Source organism: Pithys albifrons, chromosome 3 (genome assembly GCF_047495875.1).
Source record: "Pithys albifrons albifrons isolate INPA30051 chromosome 3, PitAlb_v1, whole genome shotgun sequence".
Taxonomy (NCBI): Eukaryota; Metazoa; Chordata; class Aves; order Passeriformes; family Thamnophilidae; genus Pithys; species Pithys albifrons.
This window is the reverse complement of record NC_092460.1, coordinates 49,747,871-49,762,925: the sequence shown is the minus strand read 5'-3', so window position 1 is coordinate 49,762,925 and position 15,055 is coordinate 49,747,871. Positions and strand designations below refer to the sequence as shown.

The 15,055-nt window shown below is 47.6% G+C and overlaps 1 protein-coding gene across 1 annotated transcript; it reads right to left on the bottom strand.

Annotated features, from left to right (window-relative positions):
* Positions 1-451: 451 nt before the first annotated feature.
* TAB1 (TGF-beta activated kinase 1 (MAP3K7) binding protein 1) lies at positions 452-9,943 on the bottom strand. The gene is made up of 11 exons (XM_071551793.1): positions 9,893-9,943; positions 8,974-9,110; positions 8,639-8,792; positions 7,933-8,019; positions 7,242-7,380; positions 6,654-6,767; positions 4,148-4,259; positions 3,895-4,039; positions 2,591-2,813; positions 2,144-2,300; positions 452-1,152 (listed from the first exon to the last, which is right to left on the bottom strand). The coding sequence occupies exons 1-11, from the start codon at positions 9,923-9,925 to the stop codon at positions 945-947; spliced, it is 1,509 nt and encodes a 502-aa protein (XP_071407894.1). The 5' UTR covers positions 9,926-9,943; the 3' UTR covers positions 452-944.
* Between the last annotated feature and the right edge of the window lie 5,112 nt (positions 9,944-15,055).

The window sequence follows — 15,055 nt, the reverse complement described above, 5'->3', positions numbered from 1 at the left end:
AGACAGCAGGACCCCTCCTCTCCTGCACATCTCGTTGCTGTGACACGAGGGTGCACATCTGCATCTTCAAGGCATCAGGATATGGTTGTGACTTCCAGCTGTGCACTGCCAGGTGCCTGTACAGGAAAACTGCGTTACAAACTCCATCTGCCCTCTTTAACTTTCCAGATGGCCTGCATTAAGAGAAACAATGTGCATTTTACCTACAAAACACAATAACCTGAATTTATTGCTTAGCTCCAAGACATAATCCAGGGCCAAAGCTCAGCAGATAACTATGCAAAGACCTTATGCTTTTAAGTCACCAGCAAGGGCTCGGGCCACTTTTACAGCAGAAGCTTGAATGCTGCCAGGTACAACCCTCAGTGCTGGAGGAATCGAGGGTTTCACCAAGAGGAATTGCCTCACCCACACACGACATTATAAGGAAGAGAGCAAGCCACAGAGGTGCCAGTGACTGTAGCTATAAGTTATTTATTCTGGAAAATAGAGGTATCTTCTATGGAGTTGAACACTGGAATCACAGCATTATGAATTGAGTTGTGGAAACATTATGAGAGTGCACACACACACGCACACACACAGAGGCATACACGTGTAGACCTACACACACACACACAGCCTTTGCACGGGCCTCAACTCTTGCATTATCCAGAAGGAGCCCTCTCTGCATCTGTATTTGCAAAATCCTGTAGCGAGGGCAGCATTCAAGACCCCTTCCCCTGTTCACAGGGCTTCCAAGGGAGTGAGGCTGGTCAGAATTGGGAGCATGGCACGGGGAACACACGTGTAGTGCACAAGCTCCTCTGCCCCATGTCCAGCACATCCCAGGTAGGAGTTAGCTCTGGGCAGAACACAGCCCTCAGTGGAGCACCCTCACTCTTTGCCTCAGTCTGTGCTCTCACAGCCGAGCACATGGTGTCTGCAGGAGGCAGATAACAATGTTAGGACACAGTAAGGGCTCCCTGCTCGCCGTGGTCCATGTTCCAAAGCCGATAAAACTCTGCAAAATCCACATAGGGCTCCACACGGCCATCCTCATCTGGCTGGAGCGAATGGGTGGGTCGAGAGCGGAAGAGACCTCCATCTGAACTGGAGCTGCTGCTCTGTGTGTGAGTATTAGTTGACTGGAGCGTCACAGTTGGGCTTTGGCTATGGAGAGAAAAAGAGAGAACACAAGCACCTTTATTTTTCCCCATCTGATGCATTAGACAAGCACCAGAACAAGCACCAGTTTCTTCTCAGATAAAGCTGTCCTAGCAAACAGGTAAAAGGTTGCAGTCACTTGCTGTATGAGAATACTAGAAGAGTTGAGAACTGATTGGAATTGACAAACATCAAAGATATCTGATTCACATTAACTGGAACACCTAAAGTACAACCAGGAATCTGAGGAACAGAGGAGAGGAAGCAGAAAGAAAAATTTAGTAAAAAAAAAAGGCATGCGCTCTGCCCCTAACAGTACGAGCTTTATGGGAAGAATCTGGCAGCAAGGAAAGCTATTCTTGCATGACCTGTGCTGCAGCCAAAATAGCTCTAGTGCATCTGTCTCATTGTTTCTGGAGCTAGAACACAATACCCATAGCACTTCTTCACTTTGCAGTGTGCACACACACCACCTTGTGCCGGAGGCTCAACCTAAACTACAGCTGCTAAGTAGTACAATCATGCAAAGTGGATCCAAATAGGACCCAGTTCTAAGCTTTATACACTTCTTTCCTGGCCTCTGTGGCAGGACAGCCTCTCCAGCAGCCTTACAAGTGACCTGCATAGTAGTCCCTCTTCCTTACTAAAATGAAGGGCACCCACACTCCCTCTGTGCACAGCACCCAACTTGGCACACAAGACCCAAAGAGTAGGGCTGCTTGCTGCCAGAGTGCCCTCCATGAGCAGCAGCAGATGCTGCTCCCAAGGCATGTTGCCAGAGCTTGCTTCAGAGCCGCTCGCTTCACTCATTCCCACTCCTCACACAATCGCTTTCCAGCTAACACATTATGCTGGCTGTCAATACTGCAGTTGGGGGGGCCACACTCAAGACAAGGGAATGACTGATGGGTAACTGACAGGTGTCTCTGCTTATCAACCACTTTACACAGTGTGAGGTGCAGAAAAAAACGTGGGTAGCAAGAGAGCAGGACTTTACTTCGTGAGGGTGGGGGTGGCTTCATCCAGAGTTGAGCTGCTGTGGGCACCATTGACCATCTGGCCCTGAGAAGGCATGACAAGAGACAGCGTGACACTTGTCTTGCTTGTGCTTTGGGAGCTGGAATATGGCACAGAGACTGGGTAGACACGGCCTCCTGAGAAGGGAGAAAACAGAAGTTATAAAATGCAGTTGAGATATGAGCAACTAGGGGTGCAGCACAGCAGCAAAGGAGGGCCCAAAGAATCCAAGAATTTGCCTTTCTTAGATGCTGTACTGAACTCTGTAAAATTGTCACAGACTTCACATCTCAAAAGCCAATCATCTGTTTAATAAAAAATTCCTTCTACACTAAATACCTCCTCTCGCGATGTGAGGTCACTGCTGGATCAATCAAGAGATCTCATCTTCCCCCCTATATTTTATCTTATTCTCTCCCCAACATACCTTGTGTTGGTGTCAGTGTGGGCTGGCTCATCTCACCCAGGGGGTACCCAAAATTTCTCACAAGGAGTGTCATGTCTTCATGACGGGGACAGAACTTGGACCGCTCCCCACCACTGGCAAAAGTGTCGCAGTGGATCCGCTTAACCCGGTCCACTACTGCTTGTGCCACAGCATCCAGCGATGTCTGCTTGGCAAATTCTGTGGCTATCATGGCTGCAATTTCCTGAGTAGAAAAGGGAAAAAAAACAGGAAGAATGTTTAGGAGATTTTGGAGAAAACCTTTTTCTGCCATCTGATCTAAGAGTTTTTATGGCAACTCATCTGACTGTGAAGCTTGCCTGTCATACCTGCTGATATGCGCCCTTGTGCCTTGAATCATCCCATTCCCTTTAATGGGCTACTCCTAAGGGACAGGCAGCTGCCTAGAAGAACTGGCTTGGCAAAGCAGCTCTCTTACTATTTGTTGTAGTTTGGGATTATTATGTAAATTCTCTCCCCTGCCACTTAACTGCCCAGGCCAGCGGTTAACAAAAGAAGCAGTTAACTGTGATCGCTGGGGTGGGGGCAGGTTTGTCTCTTTTGGTTTTTTTTTTTTTGGATATTCTGCTCAGTCTTGGCTCGGCCGGAAGGGGGGAGTGGGGACTCCAAGGAGGCAGGCTGCCCTGCTGGTTACTGCTGGGGTTTTTCCCTGGCTGTCTTGCCGCTGCCTACTTCGGACCACCTTTTCCTGCCGTGCTGCTGCCTGCCTTGGATTTGCTGCTGGTTGCTCGTACCTTTCTGCTTCTTGGACGGGGAACACAGGGGGAAGAGACTGAGTCCATCTGAAAGCCCACTGCTCGTCTGTTTCGCTGGAGAGGGACTGAAACTCACTCTGCAGCCAGCCGAGCTGTGACAAGGACACTTAAGTATAACCTTTTCTCCCGGAGGAAAACCTGCTGGGTTTTGTTTTTTTTTTTTTTTTTTTTTTTTCTCTTATGGTGTTGGGGAAGTGGGTTGCACTAGTCTGTTTACATATATATATATATATATAGCAGTTATCCTTCTTGTATTAAAATTCCTTTTCTTAAATTTGATAAAGAGTGGTGTGATTATTGTGGAGGAGGCCCCTCCCCTGCTTGTGGGTAAAACATTTTGGTTTTTCCCCTCAAACCGAGACACTATTACAGACTGGAATGGGGTGGCAGAGGCATTCAACCTGGCCAGCACTGACAGGACAGATGAGGAGGACAGTCTGTACGAGAGCAGCTGACATGGCTGGAGTGAGGCAATAGCCAAGGGAATGTTTCCTGCGTGAACAGGCTCACCTGGTTGGCCTGCCCAGGCCCATGAGCTGCTTCCAACGCTTTGTAGAGCCCTTCAGACATGAGCACCAGGAAACCAGTCACTCCATCCAGTGAGTGCCCTCCGTGGATTTCAGGCTCTGCTATGATGGGCTTAGATTTAGCAGCACTGGAAAGAGACAGTGTTATTTAGCATTTAATTATGAAACAGAAGGTGAGACTGGAGGGATCATAAAGAAAAGGAGGGCTTGAAACCCCAAAGCTGAGTTTTTCTGACCTGAGCAGTTCAATATCAGTATAGCCGTATTTGACTTTGTAATCTCCAATGCGTCGAGTACTTTCCTGCCCACGAATAGTTCCCACTTGTTTTATTTTCCCTGCATCCAAGCCTGCCAGATTGAAAACCAAAAATGTTCGATTAACTTTGTGAAACTTGCAGAACTTCCTCTGAGAAAAGAAATATCCACAGCTAAACAGAACTGTAATACAAAACAAGATGCCAAAGATTCATCAGGAGCCATACAGGGAGAAAAGGAATAGCAGTTTGCTGTGTTCCAAGGGACACCTTTTCATTAGTTGGGATCTGGGAAGGAGAGAGGAGGGAGACGCACATAGCCCAATAAGCACACTCTGAATGCAACAGCTGGCTCTGAGATAAAGCCCATATCCTGTCCAAAGCCACCAGCAGCAGCTGGCCTGGGTGCACAGGCATTCGCCAAAAAGCCAGGGGAACATCTGTGGCTGTCAGCTCTGGACTGTGTGATCAGAGAAGGCAGGAAGGAGGAAAACATACGTGAAAGATTCTGCTTTTTCTTCCACCTATTACTGATTCCTGTTCCTAAGCTCCATGCAGCAATTTCACTAACAGACTAGACTGCAGAGAGAGAGGTTGTGGAGTCTCCCTCACTGAAGATATTCAAGAATCATCTGGAGACAATCCTGTGCAATGTGCTCTAGGATAACCCTGCTGTGGTAGCTTCCAACTTGCCTAAGTTGTCATTCTGAGAAAAGGAGAATGATCTCCAAGAGGCACTGAATTTGCTCAAGTGCTCAAATTGATGTGGGCACTACTCCTAAAATAAGAACAATGACCAAACAATATTTATAAATTTAAGGGGATATACCTCTGGCAGGGTCTAGGGTGTAATCCCATCCTGAAGAAGGTTCTAACAGAGACCATCTGTGTGCAACTACTGTTAGAGGCAGGACTCAGAGCAGATGAGCCATATACCTGACAACTTCTCTTTCCCGGTTATACCTAGAGCTAAGAGCCAGTAAACACTGAGATTTTATCTAGGGATGACTGTCCTCTGTACAAGGTGAAGGCAGGGGTCCAACTGAAACTCTCCTTTTGAGTCAAACCAAGCCTCGCTGCACAGATGGCTCCACACCTACCCCAGCAGTAAGACACAACTCCTCCATCTGCTGCAGACCACAGCTGACTCATCAACATGGCCTGGCTCATTTGCCAGCTCCTGGCAGGGGGGGTACACGCCACTGACAGACACGAACACAGGGAGGCTCAGAGCACGCCAGAGGTTGTGTCTAAATCACAGCAACTCTCCTAGAGCTCTGAACAAGCCACAATGTACTGCGCAAAGAGCCACAAAGGTACAAGACCTCTCCCTCCCTTCCCCCCAGGAGAGGGGTGACACAGGCACCATCATGACACACACTACCCCCACTACCTCTTATCACCACACTTCAACTTAGCCCTACAACCACCTCCTCTGGGCCCCCAAAACAGCTTGTGCACACTGTCCTATTCCACAGGCTCTTCCTTCTAATGGGACTACAGGCAGGAGTGCCACTGGTGTGCCAAGTCAAAGTCAGGATATCTAACAGATGCCCATTCTCCTATGGACTGCAGCTAAATTCTGCATTTTTGGGAGTAGAAGGGCAGTCAAAAGGTCTCTTTCTTGGGATTCTTTTATTCAATCTTCTGTTTCACAGCACATGCCTCTAGTTCAGGAATAGCAGTAAATGATGAAATTAAAAAGAAATAGAAAAAACCAAGACCAAGCAGCAGAAATTACCACATCAACAGCCAATGAGGAATGCCACCTTAGATCTACCTAAATAAAAGTACAGGACCTAAGTATTTCAGTAAAAAGAATATGATACTAGCAATCACACAAGTGGTCTGGGTTAACTCTAGACCAAGAAAGCAAACATGTCAAACACTGTAAAGGAAAAGGGAAATCGCCTAAAGCAAAATGTCAGCATTAGGAGTTCAGCAGTTACTGATGTGAGAGCAGTAAATGCCAATGCTTGGCCTGGCTCTGTGGGAAGTGAAGCTGCTTTTTTGCAGCAGAAGCTTGTACAAAGGCATATTGAAACATACCATCCTGAGGGTGCAGCATCACACAGAATCATCACCCAGCTTAACTGTGGTTTGCCTCCACACGAGCAGTCATGTATTGTCCACCTCACTTCTACCTTCTGGCTGTGTGCTTCTACTTCTGCCTTCCTATTGACTCCAGCAATCACACAGCTGGAGGGCAAATCAATGCCAGTCTGGCAGCAGGACACAAAACTAACACTCAAAACTTCAACGAAAAGGATAGTTTTCTGCTAGGTCAGTGAGCTGAGCTTACTCTTTCTGTAGTCTCAGAATGGCTATAAAGGTACAAAAAGAAGGCAGTGAACCTGCCATCTGAAAACGCAGGAAGCTTCTTTTTGTGGTCATTTATTGTTTCCAGTGGCTTGAGCCACTCTTGGTGCCCCAGATAAATGGAGTCATGCAACGTTCTCCGCTAAGAATATGAAACCCAAACACTCACCCAGCTGAGAGAAGCGAAAAAGTTCATCCTCATTCTCTGTCGTATGGTCCACGTTGAGCTGAGTCACCTGCAGCCCATCCACTGTGGACTTGCATAGCAGTGCCCGATTGGTACCTGCAGTGGGAGCAGCGAGATGAGACACCAGAGAGCTTTGCCGTTAAGAGGGAGAACATATCCAGACGGAAAAGGAACAGTGAGGGAAATAAAGCCAGAAAATAAGAGAAATGTTCATGTACTGTTTCATCATGACCTCCAAAAGTAGCCTTGCTAGCAGCACAGTAGGGCTGCTGGGCAGCTCTTGATCAGACCTGAGCCAGTACCTCACAAGAAAGTTCTCCATTTCTCAGTGAACCCACACTACTTCTCTGAACCCATTTTCCCTCTGTTTGGTCATACATACCACATCAGCCAACATCTGCAGTGCTAAAGAGCCAGGCTGATTTCAAGTGCTCCTGTAAGTAACAAGCACATCACTGCTTGGCCACAGATCAAAGAAACTGTCCTCCACATTCAAATTTATTTTACTTCCTACAACAGCTGCCATCCTCAGGAATCCAGAGATTGAGCCACTGACAAAAACCAACTCACCCACATTGGCAATGTACAGCTTGTTGTTGAGAACGACAGCCACAATAGCCATGGCTCCTCCAGAGATCTCCTGCTCTACAACCTTCAATCTCTCCACAATCTTCTGGTACTGAGAAGGGAGCTGGTGGTGAGGGACACCCTGGAACCCAAAATCAGGGCGATGCTTAAATACACAATCCACAACAGAGAAATCACAGCTGAAATAAAAATTCTCTGGGTAGGGGACTCACCTTGACATGCCTTAGCCTTGTGTCAAGCTTATGGCAAGACATGTAATTTTTTATTCAATCCTAGACTTCAATAAGGTTCTGGAGAGGACAGTCCGATACATCTGAAGAACCAAACCCACATTTGCCCAGACGCCATGCAAATTTGAGACCTTGCCTCTCATCTGCATCACATGGCTTTGTCCTGGAAGAGCCACATGTACAGACTGAACTACTCTCCAGGATACACTGAGTTCCTTACTCAGATAACAAATGATGGTCTAAGTAGTGCTAGTATGAACAATGGGAACTCTGGGAAATGGACCAAGGGGCTTGTTTTACTTCATGCACGCTCCCAGAATAGAACCACAGAGAAGCAGTTTTCACTTACAGCTTCCCTTGACCATAACAACTAATGCCCAAATCTTATCCAGCAATCTGGAAGGTGAGACCTCCAGCAATCTCTACTCTTAAGGTTACATTACCTCTGGTAGCTGGGACTGCAGGCTGGCCTTCTCTGCCAAGGCATCGTCAATGGACTCCAGGAAACTTCTTTCCACCACATCAAAAGCCTAGAAGAGGCCATAAAGAGAAACTAAGCTCTTATCCCATGCCTACCGACCTCTCAAGCTACCCGTCCTCACCTATATAAGACTGGCTGGTAAGAGTAGATGACCACTGTGTGTAAAGACGTTCAAGGATCACTACATCACATTGAAACACAATTGTTTCAGTGCAAGTAGTTAACAGCTTGTAAATACAACCTGTAACAACTCAAAACCATAAAAATTACATTCACAGTAATGTCAGAGACCTATCTGATCTTGTGTGCTGATTTTAAGAACTTGCCTGTCACTCAAGAAAGCGCACTCACAAATCCATCTCCCCATACATTAACTTCTCCCTTTCACTCATTATCATCTCCTTCATAGGCTGACTTGTTCCTACATGTCCAGGGAAGAGCAGCTGCAGCTTCCTGGAGAGCTCTCAGCACTGCGCTGACGGAGCCAGAGGGACAGATGGATACGAGGTGGGAGTGCAACAAAGCACTACAGATGCTTAAGATGAGTGCAATTGCAACCATCAGCAGATGTTTCCAACCCACACAGAAGCCAGATGCTGCTCCCCTGATGGCAAAAGAAGGTGGGTAGTGTGAAAAGCAGAAGCCATTCCCACTCGAAGCTTCTTTACCTGCAGCAGAACTCGGCGCACGTCAGCATCGCTGTGATCTGCATGTAGCTGGCCCAGCAGCAATTCTGCAGAGAGCCTCTGGCCCACAAAGTTGGTGACGCGGTTGCCATCATAGCCATTAAAGACACCATAGAGGTAGCAGTTGTTCTCACTCCTGCCAAGAGGGCAGAAGCAAAGAGGTCACAGGTGTCTGTAAGATACAGACACAAGTTCCCCCAGACACCTTCTGCACGCTCAGGCCCCACCCTCTTCCAAGTCCTGTGTGACTAACTAAATACCACTTTTACCTGCCCTTGTGCCCTCAGGAGTCTGTGTCCCAGGTGCAACCCACTTACCTGAATTTTAACCAGTTATCTTCCAAGGGGTGACCCTCTGTCCCCTTGCCATCTGCACTGTAGGAACGGTTTGGAGCGGAGCCCACCCCAGAGAGATGACAGGATGGCAAGTCATCTGTCCAACTGGGCTGCTGTTCCTGGGAGACAGGATGAGGAAAGAGCCCATATAAACCCCAAGCAGCTTGAAGTGAGGATCCTGGTCCAGTACAGGTTACAAGTCCATCTCCACCTCTTCTCAACCCTTCTCCCTTTGCAAACCGGGCAGCACACCACCTTAGCCAGTAACTTCATATGCCTGTGCTGCAGAACAGGACCACTTATCACCTCCCCTCCCTGTGAAGCTGTGCTCTGGCTGCACTTCGGCTCTTGCTACAAGAAAACCTGAAGTTAAATTTGCATGTGAGTTCTACACTTACTACAGCACTGCTGCTCCTACGGTGAAGCAGACCCTCATGCATCCGTGGCACGGGAACAGAGGGAAGGCTCTGGATCCCCGCTGAAGTCCTCCCCCAGGACAAGGGGACTGGGGCCTGCTGCTGCAGCCAGGGGCCCCATCTACCCCTAGGGCCGCCATCTCCCTCACGGCCCGCAGTCGCCACTGCCCCCTCACACAGCAGGACACCCCTAAGCCCGCAGCACTGCCACGGCCCCCCACAGCGATCTGTGACCCCCTCAGCGCTGCAGAGCGGCAGGTCAGCCCAGGGTGCGGATCGCTGCCCACGTAGGGCCCCCGCAAGCCGGAGCCCCCTGCGCTCAGGCGGCACAGGGTGCGGGAGGGCAGCGACCCACCGCCCCGCTGAGGGAGGACCTCCCCCTTCCCACACGGCAGCGCGGGGGGCGGGTGAGGAGGAGGCCCGGAGACACCCTCGCACCCACCTGGGGGGTGCGTGTGCGCGGAGGGGGGAAAGGTGCCACTCACACTCTGCAGCAGACTCCTCCTCTGCGCCGCCATCTTGCAGCAGGAGCGGCCTCAGCCCGCCCGCCCCGCCGGGCTCCGCCTCCCGCACTGAGGCGGCTCCGGCGGCGCCGCAGGGAATCCCGCGGAACTGGGCAGCTTGGCATTACTCTACCGTCACACCGACCTTCGTGTCGAGGGGCAGTGCACGCGTCTCCGTTTCTTGCCCATGGCCTTCAGTTGTGTGGGGAAGAAGCACCTGTTAGGCGCCGCTGCCAGTGTGTGCGGAGGGGCAGGGAAGAGGGGCAGGGTTGTGAGGATCATGGAATAATAGAACCGTCAAGGTTCAAAGACACTTGGAAGAGACCTGTAATATCATCCAGTCCAGTCGTGAACCCAGCACTGCCGCTGTAAGCCCTAAACCACATCACCAGACATCTCTTAAATACCTCCAGGGTGGTGACTCCACTACCTCCCTGGGAACCTATTCCAATGCTTGACCACCATAACAGTGAAATTTTTTTTTCTAATACCTAATCTGAATCTCCCCTGTCTCATCTTAAGGCCATTTCCTCTGTTCCTCTCACGGCAGGCACAGTAGAAAAGACCAGCCCCCACCTCACTACAGCCTCCTGTCAGGTGGTTGTAGACAGCCATGAGGGTCCCCCTGAGGCTCAAGACCAATTAAACCCAGTTCCCTCAGCCATTCTTCACAAGACGTGTTTTCTAGACCATTCATGAGCTTTGTTATGTAGGGGTGAGTGTAAGTGCATCCCTTAAGGAAAGCTGTTTGGAGTTCTCCCTTAAAGAGAACAGAGCAACTGGAGTATGTGTGGTGGCTTGTGACCAATGAGAGGCTATGGTGTATGCAAGGTGAATTGGTTAGCCAATTATGTGGTAGCATGTTGGATGTGAGGGTCCATAAAAGGTCTGGATGTTACTGTGTGAGAGAGAGATCTACTAGGATGTGAGATGATGTAATAGGAACTTCTGGGAACTATCTATTTCTACTATGAGCTATGAAGATCTGTCTGTTAACCTATCTTGAATAAACTCCCTAAGTTGTGAGCCTTCTGATCAAGCCTTCTGATGTCTGCTGTGCCTGAGCTCTTCTGACCATCAGTCCACAGCCTAGCTTGGTATAAGGGGCTCCCCCTGTATTGTTGCCGTTCACTGGACATGCTGCAGCACATCAATGTCCTTTCTAAAGTGATGGGCCCAAAACTGAACACAGTATTTGAGGTACAGTTGGTACTGTGAATCCTGGATCCTGCAAAATGGGGTCAGCTTGGGTGCCAGAGAGCCCTGAGGGAGCCTGATGTTGAAATGGTTTTCTTAGCAGTTCATCACGTTCCGAGCAATCTCTAGGGAAGACCCGGCCTGGATACCAGCTCCCAGCTGCATCCTGCTCCACAGATGCTACCTGAGGCATCCATGTGCCTCAGCTTGGAGTCGGTCTCCTGCTCTTTCCCACCCGCTTTTGCAGGCCATAAACAACACAGATGTACTTGGACAATGCCCTCAGAGCAGTGATGGGAAGGTATCCAGAACTGCTGACAGGTGGCTGTCGATATCCACCACACTCTGGAGCAGTTCTTGGTTGTCCTGAGTCAGGCACAAAGTAAAATCACTCGTGTGCCTGCCTGAACAATACAGACAAAACTAGAGCTCACTGATTTTGCTCTTCTTTAAAATCCTTTCTAGGCAGACACAGGCTGTTTCCATTGAATCAGATTAGCTGGAGGGAAGACATGAGATTTATTCTCACCCTTTCTTAACATTTTAAGTTAGCACAAGAGCCACCCAGGAGTGTGAGTGGCATTGGCTGACAGTCAGGCTGCAGCAGAGCAGGGCTTGGGGAAGAGAGTGTTTCCCTGTGTGAATTGTGGCTGAAGGGGCTCCAACATTGAGAGAAATGCAGTTTCAGTCATGGGTAGCAGTGCAGGGTGAGGGTGGGAGCATTAAGTACTCTTGATACTTTTTTAATGACATTGTGGCAGATGTATTTGATTCGGATGCACTTCAGAAATAATTGCCAGTTAATTAACCTCATTCTATGGAATGATGGTTTTGGCTGCAGGGGATTCTGCCAGAGGATTCAAGCTTCCTTTCCCGTAAATGCTCTATTGTTTTCTTACATCTCTTTCTTCCAAATATACAAAAATTACAGATCCTTCCCCTTGACATAAGGCTCATAAATACGCAGCCATTCAAGCAGAGTTAGACATACAGGCAAAATGACATTCTTAAAGGTTATATTGGGCAAAGACAGAAGAAAATTCTAAATTTAGAACCTCAGTCTACGAACAGGTTTCCTCATGTTTAGGTTTCTGTATAAGCTTGGTCTCACTGATGTATTCCTGTGCATAAAGCTGTGAATAGGTACAAATAATTATAGGAATAGGTCTCAAATCTGTATTAAAAGTGGGATGGCCAGATTTAGTATTGACAAAGATTTGTTTTTTTAACAGTATGAAGAAGAATTCCCAGTGCTGTAGAAAAATGCATAGCACAGCATTGTCCATGTCATTAAAAAGCTACAGGCAAGTGTCTTTGCCTTAAAACGTGATGACACTTTTTCAGCATTGCAGCAGCAGCGTATGGTTACTTAAGGCCATTGAAGGCTGCAGTCATGCACCTTGATGAACACAGTCAGCCCCTGTCCTTGCTTAGGAAGTAAATCAGCAAGGCTTTGGGTGTACTCAGAGACTGACAGCATGTATTGCATTGGAGGATTGGGAATTTAGGAGTAATTTCTGTCTTCTTCTATCCATAAGTGAGTGCTTTCAAGACCAAAAAAGCAGAGTCTGTGTGAGGGTGTGATAAGGCAGAATGTGAACTTAATGAGAGAGCAAAACAATTTTCCTAAAGATACAAGATAGAAAAGCTGCCACTTTGCTTGTTTGTACAATGGCTTGTCACCTCTTACAGTTAAAAATGTGCTCTGTTCATAATTTAAATATCTGGCTTCAGCTCATAGTCACTAATCTTTGTCATTCTAGTTTATTTTTTTCTGCCAGTTTGGGCTGGAACACAGACTGGTGCCAAGCATTTTTTTCTTGGTGAAAATAATTGTGCCAGATTCTGCCTGGATATTCCTGTAGTTCTGTCATTGAGCTTCCACCCTAGCCTTGAGTGATGCAATTAACTGCCTGGCCTGGAAAAAAGTGAATAGTAAGATTTAGCAAACAAGGCCATTTGCAGTGTTAAATTCAAGTTTGTCCAGCATCTTTCATCCAGCAGCTGGTGTTCTGCTCTGTGAATGTCTGCTCACAGAGACCAAAAGCTTTATGCAGCACTTGGAAGACAAAATACTGCACCAACTGAGTTTTTGTTGGCTGCACTGATCAAGCTTATTTTATCTTTCACTTATGCTTCTTACTTTCTGTAAATCCTCTCAGAAATTACCATGCTTTATTCCCATGCAGCCAAAATCTCCCCAGGAATGCAGGATATTGGTCACTGAACCTCACCATCCATGCACAAGTAAATGAATTATATGATTCAGTGACTACCAGATATACAGCTCCCTCTCTCACATTAAACTCCCACATTTCTCATTCCTCTCTCTTTCTCTCTTTCCCTCTCTCTCCTTTTGTAACTACTCTCATATTTTCTCTGTCCCCAGTGCTAGGGATTATACACATGGCATTTCTGGTGCCAAGCTGTACTGCTGCCTTCCTGTTTTTACCAAAGTTTTCTCTGCAGGAAAGGAAGCAGCATGGTCACTGCTTGGCTGCTGGATGAAAGATGAACAGCATGACTGAACACGCCGCCGTGGGGAGTGGGGAGTAGGGAGCTTGGGGCAGCCCCGGTGCAGTGCTCTCGCAAACTGTAAACAAAGGGAAGCATATACAAGATCACCAGCAGAAGCCATCACATCATTTAGTTTCTCTCTACTGATCATGTGTGAAACGTTTACAGAGATTTTTTTTTGTGTGGGCCTTGTTTTATCGGTAAGAGAGACTGGGGCTGGAAGAGAAAGTCATGATTTTTGGCAAGGCTTGCAGGAATTAATACAGTAAAAAAGAAGGGTCTGTCTGACAGAGCCACCTTGCTGCACTGGCTCTGCTCCTACGGCAGACAAAAGGGTGGTGGTGGGGCTTGCGTTGTGAGCCTCATGCAGCTCCACCCCAAGGTTTCCCCATCTACCTCTGCCAACTTCAGCCTGGTGCTCCCCACAGGCACAGGTGCCATAATGCTCCTCATTCCTCTGCAGGTCACTGTTTCCAGGCATGCTGGAATGGCAAAGAAACAAGATGGGGCAATAGAGAGAACAAGTGTTAAGGTAGGAAAGCTGGAAACAACAGTTTGCTTCCCCCAGCATCCTCCAGAGAGTTGGAGAGCTACTGACAGAGAAAGGGGGAATGATGAGGGAGTGCTGATTCCCCCAAGAGAGAGCCAAATATCACTGCAAAACAAAGCTTGTACAAAGCTTTAGGCCAGCTGGATCTTTGAGGGAGAGAAATGGGGTTGTTTCAGTTGTGCCAAAATATATAATTTTATTGAATTCCTTGATACTAAACAAAGTCTCATCTCCTTGAGTCTTAGGATTATGTGAACTTCTTTTTTAAAAAAACAGCTTTATAATAGAATTATGTTTCTAGATGTCATGGCTGCAGGGAGAAGCTTCAAAACATGACTCATAAGTGCTTGAAATGCCAGAAAGCAGAATTATAGAGAGTTCAAATTATTAGAAAACATAAACAAACCGTAATGTTAACATCTTATTCATCTGAAATACTTGCTTTTGGCAAGATCTTGTCTCACCAGTTTTTAACTTCACCTGTTGCCAACGCAGTCATTTGCCTTCCTGTGGGCATGGTATCTCCACAACACATCCATCCCCAAAAAGCTGTGACTGTACAAAGGGTCTTGTCCACAAAGATTAATCATGAAACAGATGGGTTGGTCCACCAACACTTTTGCATACGATTTGATGTGCAGCTGCAATGTGTGATCAGTTATGTCCCCATGAGGGGAGATAGTTTGGAGGACTGGATAGAGCCTGTTCACCATCATGTGCCTCTGCTTACTGTCCTCAAACCCCACAGGGGCTGCGAAATGAGATACTCAGGTAGTCAGGTGACAGACTCATTACAAAGGGATGAGAAGGAAGGTTTACCTTCCTTAGTGCAGGATGGGACTTCTGAGTTTCATTTTTATTGTAGATCCTGTTGAAATGAG

What these genes read in the sequence shown, in the direction of transcription:
- TAB1 (XM_071551793.1), bottom strand. Translation starts at nt 9,925, where the DNA reads ATGGCGGCGCAGAGGAGGAGTCTGCTGCAGAGT. An exon ending in CACACTGACACCAACACAAG is followed by an intron (nt 2,301 to 2,590) that starts GTATGTTGGGGA and finishes CTCCCTTCTCAG; the next exon opens with GAGGCCGTGTCTACCCAGTC. An exon ending in GCCACCCCCACCCTCACGAA is followed by an intron (nt 1,153 to 2,143) that starts GTAAAGTCCTGC and finishes TTCTCTCCATAG; the next exon opens with CCAAAGCCCAACTGTGACGC.